The sequence below is a fragment of the Pantherophis guttatus genome, chromosome 2 (assembly GCF_059756535.1).
Source record: "Pantherophis guttatus breed Tessera chromosome 2, ASM5975653v1, whole genome shotgun sequence".
In the NCBI taxonomy this organism is placed as follows: Eukaryota; Metazoa; Chordata; class Lepidosauria; order Squamata; family Colubridae; genus Pantherophis; species Pantherophis guttatus.
The window spans coordinates 33,995,651-34,010,448 of NC_142064.1; the positions used below are offsets into that span (position 1 = coordinate 33,995,651).

Sequence of the window (14,798 nt, forward strand, 5' to 3'; positions counted from 1 at the left end):
GGTTCTCGGGGTTGCACCCGATCTTCATTTTGCATCACACCATGGGCTATTAGCGAAATCGCCTCAACTGCACATCGGTGGAGTTCTCCTAGAAAAAAAGGCGGCTTCAAGCGAACCAGCCGGCTTCTAGCCACGCCTCTTTCCATTGGTTGCCTGGGCGAAGCTGCTTTCGTCCGGATTGGGCGGATACGCTGACTTTGATGGAGGTCCCGCCTCTCGATCGTCGTTCTTCCTTATAGGCGGGCTGTCGACACAGTTCCTGCTTGATCAGGCGAGCAGCGATGGTTCGGCGGCTCCTCTTCTTGGGGCTGCGGGTCTTATTGCAGCTGTGTCGTCTGGATGCAGGGTCTCCAAGCTCCTCGCCGCATCTGGTCTTTATCCTGGCCGACGATCTAGGCTGGAACGACGTGGGCTGGCACGGCTCCCAGATCCTCACCCCGAACTTGGACGCGCTGAGTGCCGGCGGAGTGCGCCTAGAGCGCTACTATACGCAGCCCCTGTGTACACCTTCTCGCAGTCAGCTGCTGACCGGCAGGTACCAGGTAGGCGCCAAAAGGAGCTGAACTTGTCCCCAGGAAAGTGAGATGCATAACAACATTGGCTGGTTCTTTTCTCACCGCGCTCCTCTTATAGAATTTATTTATTCCCACTGTTCCATTTATTTGTACTCATTACCTGCGCTCACGTCCATGTTTATCCTTATACCTGTTATCTCCTACATGTTTGACAAACTAAATAAATACAATAAATAAAACTCTGATGCTTTGAAGCTACCCAGATAGGCGAGAGCGTTTTATAATAAGGATTTCTATTATATATTAGTTTGGGCAGGGGTCTCCAAACTTGAGAACTTTAAGATTTGTGGGCTTCAACTCCCAGAATTCTGGGAGTTGAAGTCCACAAGTCTTAAAGTACCCAAGTTTGGAAACCCCTGGTATAGGGTCTCCTGCTTGAATAGGGGATTGGGCTAGATTAGAAGATCTCCAAATCAATTATTCCATGTTCCATAAAGAATTAGAAAGAGTGCAAAGAAAAGTAACAAAGATGATTAGGAGACTGGAAGCTAAAAGGTATGAAGAATGGTTGCAGGTATTGGATATGTCTAATTTAATGAAAAGTAGGACTACAGATGACATGATAGCAATGTTCTAATATCTAAGGAGCTGCCACAAAGAAGAGACCTATTCTCCAAAGTACCTGAAGGCAGAACAAGAAGCAATGGATGGAAACTAATCAAGGAGAGAAGCAACCTAAGGAGAACTAAGGAGAAATTTCCCAACGGTGGAAACAGCTTGCCTCCAGAAGTTGTGGGTGCTTCAACAGTGAAGATTTTAAAGAAGAGATTGGATAACCACTTGTCTGAAATGGCATAGGGTTTCCTGCCTGAACAGGGAGGTCAGACTAGAAGACCTCCAAGGTCCCTTCCAACTCTGTTATTCTGCTGTTGTGTTATTCTGTTAATTAAACTTGAATCAGAGAAATCTTGGATCACATTATTATTATTATTATTATTATTATTATTATTATTATTATTATTATTATTATTATTATTATTATATTTCTATACCGCCCTTCTCCTGCTGGACTCAGGGCGGTGCACAGCCTAGAATAAAAAACATCCCAATACAAAATTTAAAATTTTAAAAGAATTAAACAAATTTTGGCCCAAAATTTAAAACCTCCCAACTGTAAAGCCCGTCTTGATTTTCAGAACCGGGTCAAGCGCAATGATTTTCTGACAAAAATATATCATTCATAAATCAGGAGAAATCATGACTACATAATACAGAATGACACGAGGTGGAAAATTGGAATTACCGTAAACATTTTCTCAGGGGAGGGATGTAAAGTGTAGACTTTCCCAAGAATCTCTTTAGGCCCAGTTCTTTTACCTGATGTTAAAGGTAAGCAGGGGAGTAGCCAAATTGCTGATATTTTAGATTTAAAGAATGTAAAGAGAATCTATAAATTAGGAAATGGGTATTAAAGGCAAATATAATTATTAAATTTATAAGTTCACATTATACAAATGTAAAGAGGTGTAGGAGAGACCCAGGTTCAATTATTATTACCGTGTTTCCCCGAAAATAAGACCCTGTCTTATATTTTTTTGAACCCTGAAATAAGCACTTGCCATACACTCAAAAGCCCGATTAGGGTTATTATCAGGGGATGTCTTATTTTGGGGGAAACGGTAGAAACTAGTCACTGGCTCTTAGCCCAACCTACTTCACAAGGTGGTTGTTACAGAGGAAAGTGATTTTTATGAATATATAGATAGATGTTTTGGGAGAATGTTGGAAATATCAGGTGAGCCTAGCTCCTTATGAAAAAGGCAAGTTCTGTGTTGAAGGTTATTAAGAAATGAATTAAAAATAAAACTGGTTGTAGAATAGAGAAAGGGATAATAGAGAAATGGATTAGTTCTGAAACACTATATACCATGGCAGTCAAACTCGCGGCCCACAGGCTGGATGTGTCACGCACTGGCCACGCCCACACTGGGTTTAGTGAAGGAGAAAGAAGTCCCGATAAGTCACGTGACACCGCGGTGACAATGTGAGTTTGACACCCCTGCTATATACCATTCTATGCATAATAGTTAAAAAAATTATAGAACTGGAAAAGGTGCAGAGAAGAGTAACAGCCAGCTCACTTCTCAGGTAATATTGCAATATTTGGGATATTTTGGCTTTTTTAAAAAAGCAAATAAGGTATAATAGAGATGTGCAGGTATAGTTAGTATAAAGAAAATAAGAATCAACATGCTGAATTATGGCAGTTTCAGGTCAAATGAAGGAATGCATTTCACATAGAACACATTTAAATGTTGAATTACTGCAACACAATGAATAATGCCTTGGATAAAAAAACTAATTAGTGTACTTAAAGGGAGATGAGAACATAATGCTTTTGATTTGTTTAGCATCACTTTGTAGAAATATACAGTAAAGGTAAAAGTTCCCCTTGCACATATGTGCTAGTTGTTCCCGACTCTAGGGGGCGGTGCTCATCTCCATTTCAAAGCCGAACACCCAGCGCTGTCCAAAGACGTTTCCATGGTCATGACTAAATGCCAGAGGCGCACTGACCACTTTTACCTTCCCACCAAAGGTGGTCCCTATTTTTCTACTTGCAGTTTTTTTTTTTACGTGCTTTCGAACTGCTAGGTTGGCAGAAGCTGGGACAAGTAACGGGAGCTCACTCTGTTACACAGCACTAGGGATTCGAACTGCTGAATTGCCGACCTTTCAATCAACAAGCTCAGCGTCTTAGCCACTGAACCACCATGTCACAGTAGTCATTTATTCAGTGTGTTCGCTTTGTTAGTTAAATCAGTCTTAAAGATGCAAGAAATTGTCTACTGTTCTTAAGATACAGTCAAAATGGATAATGTCTTTTACAGAGTCCTTTTATGGCTTTTCATTTTGTTTTTTAAAAAATGGGTGCATTGTGCATTCTTAAACTTCTCTATTCTGCTATGGAAAATAACTTATAAATGGAAGCACCAATATTTTTTCCATCTTAGCAACATGCTTAGTAATAAATTCCTTTTGCAGCATAGGAGATGAGGGAGTAGAAAACCACAAAGCCTTTTCTACTTTCCTGTCAGTATTATACCCAAAATATGTTACTAATAGAACTGTGGGAAGAAGCCAACTAAGAAAAACTAATTAGGGTAGTTTTTTCAATTACCACCTGTGACTTAAGTAACTTTGTGCTTATAAGTGCTTCTTGTTACTCAAGATTTTGAATTGATTCCCCCTCTTCCCTTTTTTTTAGAGTGAATGTATTGCACCTAGGAAGTCTGACATTATCCATTTGGAAATAGACTAAGGAGAAACAAAAGAATTTTGGCAATTCTGAAGAAACTACTAAGAAATTTCTGTTTCTTACAACATCCCCAGTTGCACCAGACTGATTGGTTTCTAAAAGAGACCACAATGTTTTAACTTCTCTTTCTGAACATTTTTGCAGGGGAAAATGCATAGATAACATGCTTGCTTCTTCAAAAGCCTTGCTTCAGGAGTCAGAATTGCATCCTTACTTTCCCCAAAGTTGCGATGGAGGCCAAGAGGTTGCTTCATTTCATTTCATTTCATTTATTAAATTTTTATACCACCCCTCTCCCGAAGGACTCAGGGAGGTGAACAGCCAGGATTAAAAAACATACTTCAAGGTGTTCCCAGCAATTTGTCATAATGCTTGTTCTGGATACCATTCACCTTTTCTGTATGGAAAAGTGTGTGTGGAGAGCTTTCTCTCTGACTACAAATCAGCACATGAAGCCAATTTAGGTTCACCATACAGAGAGCTAGATTTGCAACAAATATGTTTTAAACAAAATAGAGTTGTAATATTAGTACTGTGTATCCTCTTTATTGATCAGATCTTTGAACATATTATGAATTTGAGTATGAATATAAACTCGTCTCTTTTTTCTCCCCATTCCCCAACATCCAGGAATGCTCAATATTTTAAAATCTAATAAGTACAAATACATTACTGCTTGTATCTTATATTGTAGTTATGACTACATTTGGGACCAGAACTTCTGTTGCTTAAGCTCCAGTTTTATGACCTTTTCTGCTACGACCATTAAACAAACCTCCATGGTCATTAAGTGGATCACACAGTTGTCAAATGAATCTGGCTTTCCCCATTGACTTTGCTTGTTGGAAGCCAGCTTGAAAAGTCACAAATGGTGATCACATGACCCTGGGACACTGCAACCCTCATAAATGCATGCCAGTTGCCAAGCACCCAAATTTTGATCATGTGATCAAAAGGATGCTGCAATAGTCGTAAGTGTAAGATCTAGTTGTAAGTACATTTTTCAGTTTTGTTACAACTTTGGTCATTAAATGAATGGTCGTAAGACAAGGGGTATGTTTATTCTCTCATAAGATCTCACAAAGCCTCAGCGTTCATCAGTAAACCTTGGGATTTCTCAAGATTTGAATAATTAAGAGAGGATGTTTCTTGTGGCCCCAGTGAAGATCTGTTGTTAAATCTGTAGTGGCGGGATAAAATGTAAGATCCTCTAGCTGAGTTTCCATTATAGTTCCCTTCTGCCTCGCCCCTCCCCAGCTCTAAGATAATGAAGGATAAGGAGGGAGTTATTAAAAAGAAGGAGAAGACAGAGTTGATGTGTCAATTTCAAACATGTTCTATAAATAAGATAACTGTACCTAATCTGAAATAAGGAAGCAGCAGTTCTGGGCTTGGTTTCCTTTTATTTAGAATCAAAACACAGATGTCCTATAAATGCAAGTTAACTATGTTTAAGTGTTTTCTTACAGATACGTCATGCAAAATATTCTTTATCTTCATATATTTTTTTAATTGATTATACTTAAAATTGTCACAATTGATTTTGTCCAATATTCAGATTTGTCTTCTTTTTTTTTTGACAAGTTTTATTGGTTCCCCCCCCCATATACACCCACATATATTTTTAAAGAGAGTATTGACCATATCATATCATATCATATACAATTTATCATATCCAAGTATATTTTACTTAATTACAGTTTCTGCCAAAGTGTTCTTTTTCCATATTTGAATCCAATGTTAATTTTTCTATTCTTATTTCTATAAACAGTATCTTCTTTCACCGTCAAATTCAATTTTTTCCATTCTTAATCATACACATTCTCCTTTAATTTTTTAATAATTCATTCTTTATCTTAATATTTTTAACATGTCCGGGGATGCCTTTCTTCCATTTCATCTTTTTTGTTATACTTTGTTTTTTTTTAAAAAAAGATTCATATTTGTCTTCTGATAAAAATATGTCACTCTAGACCAGGGCTGACATAAAAATATGTCACTCTAGACCAGGGGTGTCAAACTCACGTCATCATGGCATCGTCATGTGATGTATCATAACTTTTTCCCCTTCACTAAACCAGACATGGGCGTGGCCAGCGCATGACACATTTGGGCTGTGGGCCGCGAGTTTGACACCCCTACTCTAGACCAATACTGATAGAACTCGATTTACAACAGTTCATTCAAAGTTGCAATGGGACTGGAAAAAATTACTTATGATCATTTTTCATACTTAATCACCACTGCAGCATCCCTACATGATCTGGCCTCTTGGCAAATGATTCATATTTATGATGATTGCAGTATCCCAGGGTCATGTGATCACCTTTTGTGACCTGGCAAGCAGATCAATGTAGAAGCCAGATACACTTAACAGCCCTATTACTAATTTAACAACTACAGTGATCCACTTAATAACTGTGGCAAAAAAAGATCATAAAATGGGGCAAAATTCACTTAACAAATGTCTCACTTAGCAACATAAATTTTGGGCTCAGCTCTCAACCTTTGCAGGTTGAGAGCTACACCTGTATTTCTCAAGTTTGACAACTTGAAGAGGTGTGGACTACAACTCCCAGAATTTCTGAGGCAGCAAAATATTGCTGGCTGGGGAATTCTATGAGTTGAAGTCCACAGCTCTTCAAGTTGTGGATGTTGAGGAACACTGCTATAGATAGACCTTGTTAAGCTTCCTAATGTTATGTGGAAACTAATATTTAAGGCACATTTGTTTTCATTAGATCCGTACAGGTTTACAGCATCAAATAATTTGGCCTTGTCAGCCAAGCTGTGTCCCACTGGATGAAAAACTCCTGCCTGAGTTGTTGAAAGAAGCAGGCTATATTACTCACATGGTGGGGAAGTGGCATATAGGAATGTACAGAAAAGAATGTCTTCCTACCCATAGAGGATTTGATACTTACTTTGGTAAGCAAGTTTATTTTCATCCTTTCTTTATGTTGAATGCTAAGAATGTTCTAACATTTCCAGCAGCCCGGACTGGTAAGCCCAGTCATGATTTCATTTTTTTATTGACCAAATTGTAATTGCCTGAGATCAGTTATAGGTTAAGGCAAACTCCATAGATTTCAAACTCTGATGTCCAGGTTCACTAAATACATCAAGGCAGAACCACACAAATCACATGGAAACTTAGTGATGAGTGAACCTCAGGTAGAAGAGTCTATTGAACTGGGTAATCAAGACACTAAGAGTGAAGCCCTTCAAATTTTAAACAAGTAATTGAGTGCACAAAAGTGAAACAAACATACACTATGTATAATTTATAAAATGGATTTCTTTTGCCTCTTATTCAAATATATTCTTTGCTGGTTGTCAGTAAGCATAAATGAACTGACATATGTATGAATTCATAAAGGAAGCATATCATAGCTGATACGATGGGCATGTTGAACATTTTTTGTATGTTTATGAAGAGCTGCACCAGTGTTTTCCAGCCTGAAACTCTCCAAATACTTTGCTCTTGTGGGAGTTGCAATTTCAAAACATTTGAAGCATAGTAAGTTGGGAAAATTAGGTAATACTGCAATAGTTGTTTCTGTAGAGGTTTCAGTTTCTAATATAATGTACCGTAAATTTACTGCGCAATGATCTTCAGTTTCGTTGATGGCAGATTCAGAGAAGAACTAGAAGTGAAAACTATATGCATACTCTAATTACTTTAATATTGCCTCTCTTAAAGCTGGATAAGCTATTGAAAATATTCTAAAGACAAAGTTTATCATTCTATGCAGAAATTGCTAATCATTGATGCATTTATTAGTTTGAAGGATTCATAATATTCCAGCAGTTGTAAGAGAAAAAGAATTTTTCCTTACTTGAATCAGGTAATTCCTGATTCTGATGAGTCTCTAAGTCACCAGTTGGTGTCAGTAGTACATCAGACTTTTTTACACTTGCCAGGAGAATGTGAACATAAGTAGCACAAAAGTTGCATGAGCAGCTGTTGCTGTAAGCCTGATTCAGTTTATTCTGCAAATTTCAAAACAAAAACAGCTGTTCTTGCCTACAGTATTCTATAATTTCAATATCCATGTTTCTGATATATTAAACCACTTAATATATTACTGCATTGCTTTTAATAATTTTACATAATGTATCTATTTATACTTCTTTAAATAGAGGATGGAATACATTGCCAAATAAGTGATAAGAGTTTATTTACTTATTTTAAAAAATCTGAGAAGGTTTTTTATTCAGGGTTAGGGCATCTCTGTAGTTTTTCCTCCTGAAATCGTACCATAATTGATCATTTCTTGGCTACCTTTCTTGGCTTTTAGGCTACCTTCTTGGAAGTGAAGATTATTATTCTCATGAGCGCTGTGTGCCTATTGTGTCTAAAAATGTGACCAGATGTGCCCTTGATTTTCGAGATGGAGAAAAAGTTGCTGAGGGATTTAAAACTATGTATTCTACTAACGTATTTACAAAAAGAGCTCTTGATCTTATAGCAAGTCATCAGATTGAGAAGGTATAATTGTATTTTTTTGGTTATACATCTATTTTTCAACACAACTAAATATTTGAATGTCCCTGAATGAGTTGTTGTAAGCAAAACCAGAGGACTATCTGTGTGGATAGGTTCCTTATTTAAACATGCAGTATTTCCAAGAAAAATAATAGTCTAGGTTCTTCCATTGCACGAAGTGAGGTGTCCTCAGTTGTTTCAAGCATGAATTATTATTATACAGTTTTACATGAAGTTGTAGGTGCCAGTAAATAAATAATTCAAAATGGCAAAAATGTTAGGTATTTGGGGGATTCATTCCGTAAGACTGTAGATGGGAACCTTAATATCTCGTGAGATTTTAGGTAATCGTGCATGATTGTGAATAATTTAAAAATGAATATGATTTTTTATTATTTAAGGCTTCTGAATGCTACCTGGAGGTATGCAGTTTACATGGCATCTGTTGATTCTACGTTTCTGGTTCCTATGCTAAAGCATGATTTACTTAATAGCTGAGCCACAATTAACTAGGTTCACATATACTAATCATGGCGAAAGGCACAATGGGGACACATGTTTATTTACATATCCGTGAACTTCTGTTTCTCTCCTGCCATCCTCACCTTTGTCATATCTTACATAAATAGGGTTTTATATCATTTTGAATCCTGGGTAATTTGGATTCTAAGTTGTGGGTGGAAACTTCATGAAATTTCCTTTTGCAAAAACTAAAATGAAGGGCAGAAGTCATGTTGGGAATTATGGAACCATGGTCCAACTGTCTTTCAACTAGTCACACCTTATTGTAAATGTTTGTCAGTGCCTTTGGCTCCTGAACATGTTTCTGCAGCAAACAGAGTTCAGATGCCATATTCTCTATATTGTAAATGTTCTTAAACTAATCAAAAGTTGTGTTCAGAGATTAAACTCATTATCAGAGCTTCACAGACACAGAAAGCAAAGTTCTTTTCTCAAATGCTTTTTACCCTAGCCAAGTGAAACTATAAGGAAGGAAGAATAGCTGAAAATGTTATCATTTGTTCTTCTGATGGTTTAATGCTATGGTATCTTCTCTTTTTCTTTTTGGTCATGTGCGTGTTTGTGTTATAGCCGTTATTTCTTTACTTTGCCCTGCAATCTGTCCATGAGCCCCTTCAAGTGCCTGAAAAATACATAGAACCATATTCTTTTATCAAAGATGAAAAGAGACGCAAATATGCTGGAATGGTTTCCATAATGGATGAAGCTGTAGGAAATATCACTTCAGCCTTGAAGAGATACGGCCTTTGGAATAACACCATTCTCATCTTTTCTACAGGTAAGAATGAATCATTAAATATATAGATACGCAGTGATATATCTTCTGATACAAAAAGTAGAGGCCAGATTGCTGTAAAAATGACTATTGCAGAATAACAATTGCACTGGTCATCAGTGGGCTTCCGGACCTAATTCAGAATAGTGGTCATTCACCGTAAAGTCCTATATGATATGGCCCTGAATTACATCATTAAGATTCTGTCTTATCTAAATGTCCAGAGAAGACCTGGTCAAGGTCCAAACCTCAAATGAGATAAACGATGTGTAAACCATAAGGAAGGTGGTCTTGGTACTAGTTCCCCCATAGTCTCCCGAGATATCTTTGGCCCCTTCACTTCTGGGGTTTCAGAAAGCATTAAAGCTACTTTTTAAAAAATCTAATAGGCTTTCACTGTTTCTATCAAGAAACATACAGTGATTTTTAAAAAATATTATTTATGGGGGAGAGCTATTTAATATGTTGGTACTTTTAGATGTTTGTTATTGACGGTTTTTTCTGTACATCACCTGACATTGACATGATCAGGTCATACAGAAATAATCCAAATAAATAATTAAATCTATAGAAAATGAGGCACCATAAGTAGATGATGGAGTTTGATATCAAGGGCAGAATTCTGAACCAATTATTCCTTACTTTCCTAACACGATAAGGAAATTTGTGACATTTAATGTACTTACATGAATAAATATGATTGTCATTAATCCTACTTGTAGCTGAAATGGTTTAATTTGGCAATTTTCTAGGATACCTTTCATTCCATTTTTTATTTTTTTTACAAATCTTAGGAAACTCTTTCTTTCCCCAAATGTTTGGAAATGTTGCAATACAGGCAAACATTTGATGCAGTTGCACAACATACAATTTCCAACACATGTTTGTTTATTGTATATGGATGTATTGAGAATTTGTTCTCTAACAATCCTATTTTCTGTGTGTACTTAGAGTAAATTAAAATATGGTTGACTAAATATTGCTTATTGGGTGTGCATTACTTTTGCCCAACTTCGCTCTACACAGGTGCTGTAAAAGTATATATGGAAAGCTTGGCATGTTCTTTACAAAATTGACCTTGTGACATTTTAAATATAGAACAATATTGCTATCCAGATTTTATTACAATGACAATTTTATGTGATGCTTTCTCAAATTGCCATGCAGTTTCTCAAAAAATGTCTTCCTCTATAAAATGGGCTTTTGTTTTTCTCCCATAATTAAGCATAATTAAAATTGTTTTCAATTTCTCTTAGCAATTTTAGGTTACTTTATTATTGAAATAATGAAGAGTGTTACTGCTGAGTTGCATGTCTATGGAGATTCTCAGTTATCCAGATCATAGGTGCTTTTTCAAAAGGCAAACTGGACTTCGTTTTTCCTTGAAGACATTTCGCTTCTCATCCAAGAAGCCTCTTTAGTTCTAGGTTGTAGTTTTCTGTTGTATGTTATTAGAACAAGAGAAATCAAGATACCTACCCATTATGATTCTGGAGAGATGATTATACAAAACAAAAAAATACAGATCCACAGGCTGGGCCTCTAAGACATGCGAGAACATCATCCCTGAGAATTCCATCAGAATTCTCTCATTTTTCTTAGAAGTTTCAAAAGCAAATTCTCTTGCAGCAGAATGAGACAGTTACAAAAAGACCAGGCCTTTACCTTGCTGTAAGCTCAATAAAATTGAATCAGCTTCTGAAACACAAATACCCTACCTCTCAAGCAGAGAAAATAGCAAAGAAGAAAGAAATGTTTAACCTAAATATATTAAGCACATTTCAGTTCATGATTTGACTGTTGTCTAAAAGTACTTGTAAAAAAGTCAAAATGAATCCAGGTATACTTTAAAATACCTTAACAGCATTTTCAGGTAAAGTATTAAATAAATCTGCCGGAATTCTACTTACCATATACAGGTGGTCCTCGACTTAGAACAGTTCATTTAGTGATTGTTTAAAGTTATAACAGCACTGAAAAAAGTGACTTATGATCATTTTTCACACTTATGACCCAGTGGTGGGTTGCCCCCGGTTTGGACCGGTTCGCAAGAACCGGAAGTAAAACCGGCGGGAGACCCCATCCACCGCCCCGGATGTCGTCATCAGAGTTCTGCGCATGTGCAGAAGCAAGGCGCGTGTGTGAGTGAATCAAGCGCATGTGCACAATCCCATTGCGAACTGGTAGTAAAGGTAAGTAGAACCCACCTCTGTTATGACCATTGTAGCATCCCCATGGTTACGTGATCAAAATTCAGACACTTGGCAACTGACTCATATTTATGATGGTTGCAGTGTCCTGGATCATGTGATCACCCTTTGCAACTTTCTGACAAGCAAAGTCAATGGAGAAGCTGGATTCACTAACAACTGTGTTACTAATTTAACACATGCACTGATTCACTTAACTGTGACAAGATAGGTCGTAAAATGGGGCAAAACTCACTTAACAAATATTTAACAACAGAAATTGTGGTCATAAGTCAAGGACTACCTGTATATTTATTTATATTTTTATACAATTAAACATTTTTTTTGAAGTAGTAATGGTATTTTTAAGAATTCCTCTTTTTAAGGAAAAATAACTTTAAATCTAGCATTGTATTAACTGTCATAAAGCACCCTTAGTAATAACAGGACAATTTTCATAAAATAATTATAAAACTCTTTACATAGATTTGTACTTTTTTCATAGGAAGCTGCCTTATGCTGAGTCAGATAATTTATCTCAATATTATCAATTCAGCAGCAATTCTGAGTTCCAAATAGGAGAGGCTGTATTCAACAGATTTAACCTAGGACTTTTAACTTACAGAAAATGGATTCTGCCATTGAAGTAAGACCAATTTTTGTTTTAGTTCTCATCTTAACCAAAAGAATGGAAACCCATAAATAAGGTGGCTACTTGGCAGACCCTATATCTTTAGCAACTTACAAAATGCGGAAGTTAGCACATTCTGTGCTCTAAGTATAAACATAAAACTATGGAGAAAGCTGTGCCTATTACTATATATATCTGGTAATTTCCAGAAGAGGGTGCTACAAGATATGAAATTTACTTATTATCATGGTCAGAAATTAGTTTCATCTATATTGTTCTTTGTTTTGAAGTGTAACCTTTTCCATATTACTTTCCTACTGTTACAATACTTCTTGTAGCAAAACAATGATCTAAAATAAATCTGAGTACGTTTTCTTCCATCAACAGCTAGTACAATTTAGTAAACATCCTGATCTTCTTTGGAATGCTGTTTGTAGTTTGGGTTGGCTTTCTGGTGCAGTGGTGAAAAATGTATTGCTGTCCAGATGTAGCCATTCAGCATCCCTCACCGTAACCATATTAGCTGAAGTTGTTGGGAGTTGTAATACAATATCTGGAGGAATGTTCTTCATCCTTGTTTCAGTAGACAGTACCAGAGAGTCAGTAATCTAGTTGAAATCATAAATCCAGGTGTATGGTTACTGAATTTCTAAAATTAGGATTTAAAGATCTAGGGCTTCAAATTTCATGGTAAATCTCCCAATTTAATCTACTTTGCAGTACTGTTATGAGATTAAAACAACAAAAGAATGCATCCTCTTTCCTGAGCTTCTTGAAGTGAGGATAAATTGAGAATTACATTTATTTTTTTTTGCTCTTTACCACATTTGACTTAGCACTTTTTCTTTGGATGCTTGAAATATAATACATAATACATACAGATACAATGTATGCTGTCACATAATTTCCATAATCATCTATGGCAAGGCAATGTAAGAAATTGGAATGATGGCTGCAAGTTTGAAGAACTTCTATTAGGTATGAATTTCCTTCTACCTAAAACAGTGTTTTTCAAATTTGGGAACTTTAAGATGTGTAGATTTCAAGTCCTAGAATTCCCCAGCCAGCATCCTAATTCTCTAATAGAATCAGAGAATGGAGTATGAGAATTCATTCTAATTTACCAATGAAAATTGGCATTTAAAAAACAGTTGTTCTGCCTCTCCTTAATGTAGCATTTGTATACCTGTCTCCGAATTAGTTATATTACTACAAGTTACAAGTGCAGTTGTTTACTATGTGCTTTGTATGTTGTCTCCATATTTCCATTCTTGTGATCTGCTTCCTTGTTCCAATACATAAGCCTTGCTTTTTTATCCACAAATAATGTAGATATTTGGAAAGTAATCAAGGACAGAACCAACTTAGAACTAAGGAGAAATTTCCTGATAGAGCAATTAATCAGACTTGTGTCTAGAAGTTATGGGGACTCCAACACTGGGGATTTTTAAGAAGAGATTGGACAACCATCTGTCTGAAATGGTATAGGTTTCTTGCTTGAGCAGGGGGTTGGACTAGAAGACCTCCAAGGTCTCTTCCAATTCCATTATTCTATGGGAGTTCCACTTTGATTAGTCTGTGGTCCGGCTATTTCACAGGTTCCTGTCCTGCACCCATCTCAAAATGATTTATCTCTGTATTGACTGTAATTGAAATTATAAGTAATAGGTGAGATTAGACCAGCACTATTGTACACTGAGAGCAATATGTTCATATGTATCTTGAGTATAATTATTAATACTCAAGTCTCCCTAAGTTACAGGGCAATGATGACAATAATGAGAGTCAACATCTTCACTTGCTAGCTCCAGTGGAAATTTATAGTCACTTCATTAGCAAGGCAAAGTGTGAATGAGATTTTGCTGGATCCACAGTTTCTTTTTGTCCCAATGTGATATTGGAGACCAGAAAACATTTCTGACTTTGCAATTAAGTTCAAAGAGAGCAAGAATATGAAGGAAAGAATTTTTGATAGCTTCTCAGCCTTCTTCATTTCAGCAATAGAGAACATCCCTGTCCTATAGATGTATTATAATGTTTAGACCTCTTTTGAAAATGTTTAGCCCCACCTGTTTGGAGATGAACCTGAAAATCTTGTCCTGCTAGGACAACCCTGCCCTACTTGTCCTGGCAGAGAGGGGCTGCTGTGGATCCATTGGTCAAAGAACTCCGACTGTTGGGATCCAAAAGAAGCATCTTCTCTGCCACAGTGCCCATCCTTTAGAACATCCTAGGGTAAGATCTGCTCCCTCCTATCCTTCAGCAAGAGCCTGAAGGCTGTGCTGGTTGGCCTCGGGACCAAATGCGAGAGTTCCCCGCTGGAGGTGGCTGCTGGATTGGCAGACTCCACCTTCCCTC

The 14,798-nt window shown here is 36.8% G+C and overlaps 1 protein-coding gene across 1 annotated transcript in view; it reads left to right on the forward strand.

Annotated features, from left to right (window-relative positions):
* ARSB (arylsulfatase B) overlaps window positions 1-14,798 on the forward strand; it is an 80,739-nt gene continuing 65,941 nt past the window's right edge. The window contains exons 1-4 of the mRNA XM_034441066.3: window positions 1-542; window positions 6,576-6,762; window positions 8,136-8,326; window positions 9,416-9,623. Of these exons, the coding sequence (XP_034296957.2) occupies window positions 282-542; window positions 6,576-6,762; window positions 8,136-8,326; window positions 9,416-9,623 (847 nt within the window). The 5' untranslated portion in view covers window positions 1-281. The remainder of the gene's footprint in view (window positions 543-6,575; window positions 6,763-8,135; window positions 8,327-9,415; window positions 9,624-14,798) is intronic.